The sequence below is a fragment of the Diplotaxodon limnothrissa genome, linkage group LG1 (assembly GCF_057381915.1).
Source record: "Diplotaxodon limnothrissa isolate DT_005_m linkage group LG1, D_limnothrissa_male_GT1.1, whole genome shotgun sequence".
NCBI classification, from domain to species: domain Eukaryota; kingdom Metazoa; phylum Chordata; class Actinopteri; order Cichliformes; family Cichlidae; genus Diplotaxodon; species Diplotaxodon limnothrissa.
Window position 1 is genome coordinate 23117180 of NC_140596.1, and position 13129 is coordinate 23130308.

General features: G+C 39.3%; 1 protein-coding gene across 2 annotated transcripts in view; it reads left to right on the plus strand.

Annotated features, from left to right (window-relative positions):
- entrep2 (endosomal transmembrane epsin interactor 2) overlaps nucleotides 1-13129 on the plus strand; it is a 115098-nt gene that overhangs the window by 78642 nt on the left and 23327 nt on the right. For both annotated transcript variants that reach the window (XM_085355242.1, XM_085355250.1), the window contains exon 3: nucleotides 10298-10408. In XM_085355242.1, the coding sequence (XP_085211368.1) occupies nucleotides 10298-10408 (111 nt within the window). The remainder of the gene's footprint in view (nucleotides 1-10297; nucleotides 10409-13129) is intronic.

Here is a 13129-nt window from a genome sequence, read left to right on the forward strand (position 1 = left end):
TTAAAAGACATTATTAAGAAGTCAAAGGTTACATTCAAGACGATCTTGTAAGATGTAGTGTAATGTGCACGCCGTTCAGACTTCAAGTCTCATTTGCCACAAAAAGTTGTCGGACTGTAACTTCCGCAGCCCGTCTCAAACCAAAGACACCAGTCCATCACACCTGGCGATGATGTAGTCTGACATGCTGTCAACACGACTGCACATCAAAAGTGCACAAAGTCCAGAAGCAAGGGGGACCTTTTGTCCCTCTGTGGGGGGATACTCCCACTAGGTTTAAATCTGGGACTCTCCACCATTTGACCTTAGAACTGAAGAAGCTTCTCGGATGAGAGGTGAAACGTCTTCAAGCAACTTAAAGAAGTCCAGACGCTTTTCTTTGCAAGCTCCTTTGACTACGATGACCTGGATGACTGAGAACCTTCACAGACAAGAAGCAAGGTGCTTTTTTTAATATTACAGTCAACAACTAAACATCTGGTGTAAGAACAATTAAATACAGCTGGTAGGAAAATAAGAAAATATTACAGCTATTTTTAGTGCTGTGACCTCTGCAGGAACAGCTTAGGTACGACAAAGAGCAGTCAACACTTCATCAATCCCTCCATAACCCCAGTTTCATATTCATTGCAAAATACATAAAGATGTGAATTTAATCCCTGTGGAGGGTAAAAAAGAAACAGTACTGAGAATATGCAGATTTGTATGCTGCATTTAACTCTGTTTATAGTTGGGTGTACTGGTGTTATGACTTCTGCAAATTAATATGTCTCCCGTTATCCATAAACACATATCTTTACATGGCTTAGGCTTTAAATTGATGTGCTCTCCTGCAATGAAGCCATTTCCCATCAGGATGAGGAGTGTATAAAGTCATTACCTCTGGCTTAGTGTGGTGTCTCCTGGGTTCAGCTGCTGAGAGTTAGTATCAACACCTCCACTGTTTATTTGGACCAGCACTGAACTCGGGGTCACTCAACTTCCATCACACCTAATCCTGATGATGTGAAAACACAGACACACACAGACATAAATATACACCTTCACCTCACTACAGGGGAAAGCAGAAATGTACCTGTTAGCAGCGAGAGACAATGAGATCCAGCTGTTGCTGCCCTCTATTTGATTCCTCCTGTGTTTTTCTAAGTCAATATGACAGACGCCAACTCACTGTTTTCTTTCTTATGTTTTAACCCTAAAGCTTTGTGCAATTTATGTCCGTAATGTAACATTACTTAAAGAGGCAAAGCAATTTAGCTCATCTGTAATGCCAAAACACAGCACACTGTTGCTTTTTCCCATTATAAACTCAGTCATGATCTCTCATGCGCGCTCATGCGCGCTTTTACATCTGCGCGCTTTTTGCGCGCAGATGTTTCTGATCTCTGCAGGGGCATGAGGATTGATATACAGTGTCAGAGGGAAACTGAATCAGAGGGGTTGTGATCTGCTGAGCAGAAACAAAAACAAAACAACATTGCCTCCATCTCTTGTGGCTCAGGGATAATTGAAAATAAATAGTGTTGTGTCGCAGTGCTGCTGCAGACTAAATACTAATTTGTGCTGCAGTCAGAGGACGTTAACACTGATTCAAATTCTCCTTTTGTTCTGTCCCCTTCTGATCAAAACTGTCAAATCTTATTATTATTTCACCCTCCAAACAGTTAAAGCACAGCTGTTGATTATAATATCTTTTAAAAGAGGGTTATTTAAATGTTGTTATACCCTACAGTGTAGTCACTGGAAGCACTACAACATGAGCCCGCATCTCATTGTCATACCACATTATTTAACTTTATCTGTTGCTGTGAATCTTCGTTTGATGTCATGATGGCTCGTCCATTTGAGCCACTCCAGTTTGCACCTGCCTGACACCTATTGGTCACAAAAGGAAAACTTTAATTAGAGCTGAAAGTTAGATTCTCAACATTAATATCCTGCCAGTGGTAGAGGTGGCTTATCCTAAGAGTAAAATATCTCGGAGTGCTTATCCAACAGCAACAGTACTGAACACTTTTTCTTTATATTCTGTCAGGAAAATGGTCATTAAAAAGGGAAAATAGAAATAAAATACAGTATATAAGGCGAAAACAGTTCTAGCTTGAAGGTGAAGATTTCAAGTCATCTTTATTCTTCAACACAGCCTGAACTCTCTTAGGCCTGCTTTCTTGTAATTTCTTTAAGTTGTCTTCAGGAATAGTTTTCCTCTTCTTGCAGGAATTTCAAAGCTCTTCTTTGGATGCTGGTTGTGTCTTCTTCTGTTTTGTTTCCAGATGCTTTCCAGATGGTATGTATGGTGGATCAAACTCTGATAATACTGTTCTGCATTCATAATGACATAAATTCTGACAAGATACCCGACCACTGACTGAAACACAGCCCCAAATCATGACAGAGACTCCACTTTGCTTTAGTGGAGATAGTGTTGCAGACACGTACTGCAGTACCTCACTCCTTTCCCTACTCCGTGCTTATTGTTGATGATTTGAACCAAGAAATTTCCAGATTTGGATTAATCAGTCTATAATGGATCTCTGAGGTCGTGTGTCAGGTCTTTGCTGGATTTTTCTTCCTGTTTCTTAAACTCATGACTTTCAGATTCTGTTAATCTGCTGTAGTTTTTAAGGCCTGCCACTCCTTCTTTTGTCCTCCACTTGTCCAGTTTCTTACTGGACACACACCATACAGGAGTACAGGAGGAACTTTGTAAAAGATGCCAGCTGCTTTCATCCGTTCAGCTAATAACTCTTTGGGAATTAACGTGTTGGTACAAAAATACGATTTTATGCACCTATTTCATAGATTCACCTAAAGAAATGGGAAGAAATGTTTTGTTGCCTTGTGTAGACACATCATTGGTTTATCCATTGAGTTAGGTGGGTTTTGTTTTTTTTTTTGTCTTGAATGATTTATGGCTGTTAAATGACTCAACAAACAGCAACAACAAAATTCCTTTGAAGATGGTTAGGCGTGAGGACAGGACTGAAACTTAGTGAAAGCAGCCAAAGAAAAACATTGAAAGGCCTGCAGAAGAGAGCTACTGCTCAAGACCACTTCTAAAAAATATAAGGAAATCTGGTTCCTTGGAAGCAAGCTATAAAGAAAAGAAGCATGGCTCAAGACTTTTGCACAGCACTAAAAGTAATGACTCAGCAACAAGTAATCTAAATTGCCACCATGTAGAAACCTGATTCTTAAAAAAGTCGACCCAACATCACTCACTGGTTTGTGGCCATCAACATGTTAGTTTGGTTTTTTAACTGATGTGATATGTGAGAGCTACAGATGATTAAGTAACTGAGGGTATTTCATGCTTATATGTTAGTAATTTGTCGCTTGCCTGATAAGACACATCATAAATCATTCCCTGCTTTAACTTGTCTTTCCTTCTTAATAAGACCCCAATTCACTTGATTAACACATGCTTTGTTGAAAAACACTGCAGAATTTTTTTTGAAAGTCTTCACTAAGGTATTAAAATAAGTGAGAATTAGAGCAATTTTATCAATGATTTTTATCCAAATAAAGTAAAATTAATGACTCTCCACTTTAAGGAAATGGATTGATGGAATTATGATTGAATAAAATACTGGTTAAAACATCAGCTGAGCTCTGAGCTTCAATATTAAGGTTTTGACAGCTCTAAGCACTCAGTGTCGAGTGTGAATTAGTTTGGATTAGGGGTTCGACATAGCCCCAACTAAAAACTAAGATCTTTAAAATCCAGTAACTTCTATCCCTAGATCTTGGTTAAAAAACGTCTCTTGGTACTGATATATGGTGGGTATTACAGCATTATCATTGCAAAGCTAACTGACAGACTTCTGATGGTTCTCATACACACTAAAAAATGCTGTATATCCACTCGAAGCTGTGAGATTTGTGAGTACAAGGTGTACTCTGAAATCCATAACATGCTGTGGTTTGCACTTTCAGTGCATCTTTGATGAGCCGATGGCTGTTTGAATTTCTGCCTTTGCATCTGCCTCGCTCCACAAACCAGAGTAGCTGTGCAAATACTGTTTTCAATTATGCTTATCATTTTGTAAGTTAAAAAAAAAAAAGTACAGCACAGTCAGCAAACATGAATGTTAAGTTAGTCTGTCTTGCGTTGTTAATGCAGTTACTACCACACCCTACTTTTCAAATGAGGTTGTGGCATGTGAAAAAAAAAGAATTCTTAAGTAACATCTGGATGAGCTAGGAGTTTAAAAATAAGTGCTATGGACAAATGAAGTTCAAATTAAGTTAACCAACAATGTGCCAGCAAGATTTTTTTTTTTTTAAATTTTGTAATTCTTAGTGGAGAGGTGGAGCATGGGCAAAAGGAGAAGCCATTAAATTTCGGTACACATCTGATTCCCCTTCCTGAAAATTTCCATATTGGGCATTGGCCTTGGTAGAGGATTTTCTTTATCAGTCTTCCTAAAATATTAACCAAGCATTGGGCTTGTGTAGCAGGCAGAGGTAGAAAACTCGACTCGCCAAACTGACAGACTTTGCACAACATCAGCAAATTCTTGATGCAAATGTCGTGCACCCAGACAAGAAGCAAACACTGAAAAGAGACTGGTTGTTATGAAAGCAGAACTCAAACTGTGCTTTAAGAAACACTAATATGACCTAACCTGAACAACGCTGAAAATGTGCAGATGGAGCTTAATGCTGTGCGTCTCACACCGCTAACAGCGTGTGATGGGTGGGGTTACAATAGTGACCTATGCTTCATGAAAAAACAAGTTGCACTCCATTAAAAATTTAGGAGAAGCTCATATTCATTTCTGTTTTTGGTTTTATTTATTTTATTTTTTATTTCATTTGCCAGAAAGATTTGCACACAACTGTACAATGTCTTGTTAGAACATACTGTACTTTCTGTATGACAGCTGTGCAAATGTGGCAGCTTCAGGCTATAAAATATTCCATTATTCCTGCTGAAAATACTGCTGACATTGTCATTTGGTGATATGCAGTAAGAGCCCCCAGTTTCCTTTGATCTTTTTTCAATTAAATACCTTTAGTAAGCTTATAATAAAGCAATGTGAGTTCAGCTCTTCAGCACAAGGCTTATTTGTGATGGTGGTCATGGAAGCACATACATGGAAAAGGGCTTTAACACAGAGAATTGGAGATTGCAGCACATACATCTCTTTTTGCCCTGCTTCTTTAGACAGAACTTTTAAAGATGAATGTATAGTTGAGTGTTTATATAAACCGCTGAATTGACAACTTCTGAATTCCTTTAAAAGTCCACATTCTTAAAGGACTACTTTGGCATTTTGGAGATTTGTGATGGCCAGAAGATCAACGCGACTCTCTGTTAAATATGCAGCTACAGCCAACAGCTGGTTAGCGTAGCACAAAGACTGTGAATATGCCAAGCAGGAGTTCATTGTGGACGTTTGTGTTTTGCAGACTACTTGGGTTGATTTTCAAATATGCCCCTTGATAAGATTAAATTTTAACTTCTAATGCAGAGGAGTATCAAACATGCATTTTTGATGATTTGGGAATGACTCACTGCCTTACTGTCATTGTGAGCATCCTTGAAACGCTTGCAGCTTTGATAGAATGATACTACTTGACTTGCTGGTTGGGCTATTTCTTGAGATGAAAATAAAATATGACAAAAAACATGCCACCCAGAGTGGTTTTGGGCTGTGAAGGTTATTTCACCATCCACGCTCTGGAATATCATGGATGTAACAGTAACAGATGTTCCAGTCAGCACTGTCCAGGGTGTACTCAAACTCCTGCTCTGTGGCAGCTGGGACGGACTCCAGCACTCCCGCGACCTGGATGGAAGGATGAAAATGGATGAAGATGGATGGATATTCATCACATCTTTTTTAATCATACGAATCAGAAAACCTGAAGCAGCAAGACTTCTGATCGCCATGCAAGTCAACTGACTTTTCTATCACTATTGTTAAGAGCTCTTTTTATAGTCTGTGTTTTTCAGAGTATGAAAAGTGAGCAGCTTTCATAGAAATAAATCAGGCAATCAGGCAGCTTCCAGTCCTTTAAGAAATCCATAGAAAACGCTTGGGAAAATGTTGCCCCGGACAATATAACTGTAGCAGTTTTACAGTTTTTGTATGGATGCATGCATCCATACAAAAAGCATCATCACTTTTCTTTGCATGTGAAGAACAAACTGGATGCAGAACACTAAGAGGCTAAGCTGCAATCAAATGATTTGAGCCTCAGTGACAGTTATGGAGAATTACAGCGGCACACCTTGGGCCTTACATGCTAATCTATGTGTGTCTGATGGAGATGAATGGTGATTGTATTATGGTGTATTCTCCTCCGTAGAAAGTGTTAAACGATGTGATGATGACATGCAGCGTAAATCTGCCACGACCGAGTGCCGTGTGTGTGGCTTTTTTGTGTGTGTGTTTTCCTCTTTGGCATGCAGAGGCCAGCACAGCAGTAATTAATGACTAGCTGCTAATGGTGCTGTGTGATCCTACATGGTAATGAGAAAGTATTGTATGAGGCCAGGCATGACAATCAGTTCAGCAATGAGAAAACATTGCGGTGCACAGGTGAGAGCCTCAATCACACAGGCCTGGGGAGGACAAATCAAAGGGATTTATTTGTGGTCTTTTCTAAAATAGAAACACACACACACATGCACACACACACATTTGGGTGTCTGCACGAGCGGCATAGTAAATCTGAACCGATGAAGTTGGCTGCACCTGCTCTTCTGTTTCATGGCTGTGTGCTTTTTATTGTAGCCATATATTGAGATAAAGGGTAATTGTAAGATCTGACACAGATTCACGAAACAGTTATGCAAATGCGCCCGACTAGAAATTAAATATCCTTTTAAAGAAACATGATATTACGGCGCTGCACTCCAGCAGTCACTGGAGCTTTGATAAAGAAAAACAGTTTTCTCCTCTGTTTGAATTGCAGTTGGTAATTGTTTGAGGCACAGTACTGTATCTGACTGGCTCAGCAGGCAACAAGGCAAACACGGAGTGCTTTCAATAATGTGCAACTTATGGCCGTGTGTGTCAGCCAAGGAGCTTTTACTGTCATCAGTTTGCACGTTACAATAACCTCATCATGGTATTTTCTGTCGTGGCATCATTCAAGTTAAATGCTCCTGCAGCCCCAGTTGAACTAATGAAAATGCCTTCTGCTTCCTGTTCACTTCCACAAAACAGCCGTCTGCAAATGTTAACTATTACTGTGAATACAGGATGAACCAATTGGGGATATTGTGACAAAACGTCTGTTTCTCTGCTTATTACCATATTCATCTACAATACCGTATTAATTTCCACACCAAAAGAGCCCTCACCATTGCTGGGTGCAACCTGAATAGAGAATAATAAATCCAGGATGCCAAGAGAAAATTGTGCAGCACAGCCTTGCATTAGTGATGTTGCTTTTTACAAACCTCAGTTAGATAGTTTCAAAACACTTGTCAGAAAGAATGAGCAGAAACAGTAGATCCGTGTGTTTATGTTTTTTAAACCGTAACAGGCAGATCCTGTTGGTTTGGCTGACAAATGTCAGCCCTGTGTACACAGACACTTCCACACTTTGTCCAGCAGTCAGAAAATCAGTCATAGCTGCTATTTACAGATGCATCTAATCGATGATAATGAGCTAATGTTTTGTCAAGGAGACAATTGATCAAATTCCCTATATGACAGTGTGTTTGACAGCACTATACAGTGTGTGTGTATACGTGCTTTCATGATTTAGCTATTGTTTTATAAATTAGCTCAAGCGGTACAGTTCAGATTTATGTATAGCCACACGCTGCGTATCATTTTCCATGCATCTTAAAAGGAAGAAAAACACTCTCTGTAAGAAATGTATTCTGTTAAATTATGGAAAAGTGCTGGCAGCTAGATTTGACAGTATCAAAAAATTGTACTTATTGTGAAATAAAAAACAAAACAGTTTCTTACTGTAATAATTATAACACTAGAGAGCTACAGAGAATATGAACCTTACAGTATAACGCCACAGCTATTTGTTTGGCATTATATTTTCATCAAACAGATTATCACTGCGCTCAGATGACTTAATCAACTGGTCATGAGGGAAAAATGCCTATTAATGAACCAGTTGTGAGTTGTTGGCGGAGATTACTGGCAGTTGTTTGTGAAGAGGTACTGTGTAAGTTGTGAATATAAACAGAATGTAGTAATTTGCAGTTCTCGTGAACACATATTTGATTAAAACTAGATTGTGGAAAACATATCAAAGTGAGAAAATTTGCCATGTTAAGAAAAAGCTTGTTTAGCTTATTTTCTTTTGAATTTGATTGCAAAAAAAGAAAAAAAGTGGAATGAGCCAACAGAAGGCTGGTAAGTAAGAAAGTTAGTGGTGCTAAAAGGAAACGTTTTGCAGCTAATTAGATTAACTGGTAACAGGTCAGTGTGGGTGTAAGTGAAAGACGCATAAGTGATTATGCTCTCAGTTTGTGCAATAGCTTGCTGTTAATATAAATGGAAAGATTGAGGAGAAGAAGAACATATAATTTACATTTATCAGAAAAGCTGGGAAATGACTAGGTTACAGTGATTTAGTAAATTAAAAATAATTTACAATAAGGAGTTTTGAGTCGTTGTCTTTGTGTCTGTCCTTGTGGTGATTGTTGTTAGACAAAGTGTTCAGCTGCATGTCCAGCTTGTAGTGCAGATTGTGATTCATTCAGTATCCAAATCCATTCACCAGAGACACTGTCATGTTTATCTGCTGATGGAGGAATCCAAATATTGATTATAACTGCATTTAAACAACAACAGCAAGGATTTTGCTCACGGCACGTGGCCATCCTGTGCTGTTTGGTTGAAACAACATTATGTCCTTCATGTTGGACATGTTTTGTCATCCACTTTGAAACATTTTTTTTTTATTTTAACAGATGGGAAGTCTATTTTTGACTAATGTCTCTCAAGATGTCACCAATGGTCGGGCAGCAAGTTACTGAGCGCAGTTGTGTCCTTGCAGTGCAGAACTTCAAAAACATGCGTAGTGCCACGTCGGTATTAAATATATGAGACAGGCTCCTTGTTTTAGAGGTATGGAAATTTTTTTAATAATACATTTCTTGAAGACCAGATTGCTCAGTCTGGTATTGTTCTTGCGCAGCTATTACGCCACCGAACCAGACAGCTAATATCACATTCAAATGAAATACTAATTAAGAAGATATACACATCATTACCACCGATGCACCATGGGACTCCAGAGTCATGCTCTGTCTGTCTCCTCCCCTGCATGTTTCTGTCCCCATTTATTACCGGTTGTCTCCTTCGTTTCTTTTTTCTTTTGTTTGCATTCATCCTCACTCTTTTCCTTCTATTTATTTATTTATTTATTTGCTTTCTGCCATCTAAGGAGTTGCTCCTCAAGCTTTCCCATCAGCCCCTCAATCTTTCAATTTTCTGTCATGGAAAAAAGCACTTAAACTTATCGCTCCATCTGTTTATTACATGCCACCTCCAGCTCCTTCCCTTCTCCACCTCCTTGTCTGGCTCTCCTCCTCTCCATATGTTTAGGTGTGTTCCCAATAACCTTTTTACGCATCGAACTCCTCCTTCTAGTGACCTCAGTGTCCTCGGCTAATGCTGTTCCAGTGTCCCAACACTCTGCAAAAGCAAACTTTGGGAATAGCTCCATATTACAGTTTTCAATCAGATGCAGCTGTGGTGTCAGTTTTGGTACACAATGCAGGAGACTGGTTTTCAGTTTCCTGGACAGGAGTCATTTTTAAAACTCTTTTCTTTTACGCTTGACCTGCAATGTCAAGTGGCAGGAATAGAAGCCATGTTTCCACTAACAGGATTGATATCCAAGAAAATAAAAAAGAAACCTTTACCCCCAGGAAAACGGGGTCGAGGGAGAGACACCACCACTGGTTTAGAGTGTAAGACAATATTACATCTGTTGAGGTTGTACATGTGTGTCTGAGAGAGATGAGCTACTTCACAGCTGTGATGATGTTGAGAAACAGAAATAAGTTTTGAATTTCAATCCCTCAGTAAGTTGTTTCTTGTGTCATTGTGTGCCTTCAGACTGTGGAGGCCTGAGGGGGAACAGGTTATTGATTTCTCCTGACATCAGAGCTAATTTCCTCTTTGGTGATCTGTTAGAGTCACTGTGAGTAACGATTGATTAGAGAAGTACACTGCGCCTCTGCTACTTTCAGCAACAGTATCAGAAAGCGCTGAATCAATTTTAGTAGCAACAAGCTACAATTTGCCATTAATACCATTATGATTCAAATATTTTCTCTCTTCGTTCTCTCTTTTTCTCACAGATCACATTCTTCATGCTGCTGTCTGCAGTTTGTGTGATGCTAAACCTGGCGGGCTCCATCCTCTCTTGCCAGAACGCTCAACTTGTCAACTCTCTGGAAGACTGTCAGCTGGTGAGACCAACTGGACCTTAGCCCATGCATGCTCCAGCTTTGCAGTACACTCCAAAAAAGACATTAATCTTTTAATGTGGCTTTTTGGAGGCTTAAACTTAATAATTGGAAGAAATGATGCAGTGTTTCTGATCTGTACTGATTAGACAGTGAATTGAACCTAGTACTGAACTTGAGTCATACAAAATACAGAAAAAAGCTCTTGTTTTCATAAATAAATTTGTAAAATCAGAGCACACAGACATCAAATCAAATCAAAACTTTGCTGAATAGTATATCTAGCCAGTCTGTCCATAGTTCATATTCACCAAACAGAGCAGCCAATCAACATTTTTCATGTCTAGAACTCATAACCATAACCCCTTGTCACCAGAATGAACACCTGAGTTGACCCACTAGCAGTCAATGACAAGTAATGGATCTTAATATTGATATGTTATCACTAACATTTGTAGGGGTATGCACTAAGGCTGTGAATAAAAGTGGAAACAATATATATGGTCGAAAGGGATCATGAAGAGTGAGTGACTAATAGAAATGTGTTGTCTGCATGGGAGCCTACATCTACGAATGCGAGCACACGATGGGCTGACGGGCAGCGCTTCTGTTCCAAACAGGCTGCAGGACTGAGTCAGCACCGAAAGTCAGCTGAACTATTTGTCTGTTGATGACTAATGGCTCCCAATAAACACATCCATCTCTGCCAGAATCACAGAGAGCTGAAATAAAATAGATAAACAACTCTGAAAGAGAAAGCCAATGTTTTTTCTTTCTTTCTGTTTCACTCCGATAAAGTTGGGAGACATTTTTAAAAAGTGTGGTCAAAAGAAACACAGCAGACGGTGAGAAACCCCGACTGTAACGGTGCGTTCAAGCATACAGATACATTAAAGGGCCCAAAATACGCCACCAGAAGCGCTTGTCACTTCTTGTTGGAAATTTCCGCTCCCCAAATGTTTTAATGTCAGAATTGTCGGAGCGGCCGTCACCAGCAATATGTGTAACTTTCTCAAACTGTTGTCCTGACGTCTACATCCACTTCATGCTTTGATTGGTCAGCTGGGCAGAGGCGTGAAAGCTGTGGGAGAACTTCTAACTCAACTCAGTGAATGTCTTGAGGAAAGTTTCTGAAATGTAATTAAAAGTGAAAAATAGATATAACTTTAAAAATTCACATGATATTTAGAGAATAATCCACCACCAGAACAGTTGTGGTCACACTTTCCAGTTTGTTGCAACTCTTACTTGTCATGAACTACTAGACTGCAGTTTCACCTCTTTGTGACTGCTAAAAATCAGTGGTTGCCCAGGGATTGCAGTAAACTCTTTTCACTTTTGGCAATCAATTGCAAGAAGCTACTGAGCATGCAACACCCTCAAACTCTGGGCAGCCACTTTTGATCACTGGTGTCCTTGTGGGAGGCAACCTGTCTCCCAACAATCACTGCATCAGACTCGAATAGCAGTCACTCTCAGACAGACTGGTAAATGTTTAAAAATTATCGCAATCTAATTTATAAACACAGACAGATTGCTAACACACTGCAATCAGTTGGAGTCAGTCTGCAGTGATCAATGCAACTTGTCTGCAACAGGAGACTCAGCGCTCGTTTCATTCTGGTTATATTCCTATAAAATAAAATTAAGGCTGAGGTGAGCTTCTATATCATTTTGCAGTTAAACTGCCAGCATCTACGTCACTATTTGTAGAAAGATTTGTGAATCTAATCTAAGTTTCAAACCTCCAGGTTTCTGGCAGGACGATGAAATTAAGCAGTTAATGTGAATTTCTGTGTATATAACAGATTTGCAATTTTCACTGATTTAATTGTCATATCAACACAAAGAGATAGCATGTAACTGCCAACTTGACCCTATTCAGTCGCAAACGAATAAAAGACTGACTTCACCATTTTATCGCTGTCTTAATGCAAAGTACCTGTCCCAGCATTCATTTCTACGGCAACAAGATTGCGAGTTCATTGAACACTATCGCAATAGTTCTGCTCGTGCTGCTGTTTTCCACCACTGTTTTCCCTAATGTGACCATAAAGGACTTGTTTTTTAGTATAATTCCAGATTTGTTGTCTTCTCTTATCCTGCAGTTTCTTTGCTCCTCTCTGCACCTTAAGCGCTCTGAGCTAACTGCTCTGTTAGCCTGTGGTGCCAAGCACTTGACTCACAGGTGTTTCTACAGTTTGTGGCCTGATTAAGTCACTGCACATTGGTGCTGTATTTTAGCCTCGCTGTAGTGTATATATATCTGTAGTGCATCTGAATATATCGGAGACATTTGTTCATGCTATTTTATTTATGTTAGGATGCTTTGGTGTCCTTTACGTTTTTCGTGTTAACATCAATCACACTGCATTCACCTTATTTCTTTTTTTGTCGTGATTTCTTTTGGCCTTGATAGCAGCCGAGTGAAAATTTGATCTCGTCATATCTCTACCTCGGACATATCTGAATGGAACTATGAATTAGGACTTTTCAAGCTTGAAATATCTTTAGGTATTTGAGTGAGCTCCCATTTCACAACACAATCAAAACATCATGCAGATTTACATAATGAGATTCCTAGTTGATTTGTTTTTAATTTAATTCATAGTACCAGGGGTTTCTATCTTTTTCATGACTGATGCAGCCCCTGGTGATTCATCTGGCACCCAACCCACTAACCTGAGCACTTCCACATTATAAGCAGCTTTTGTCCTTATGCAA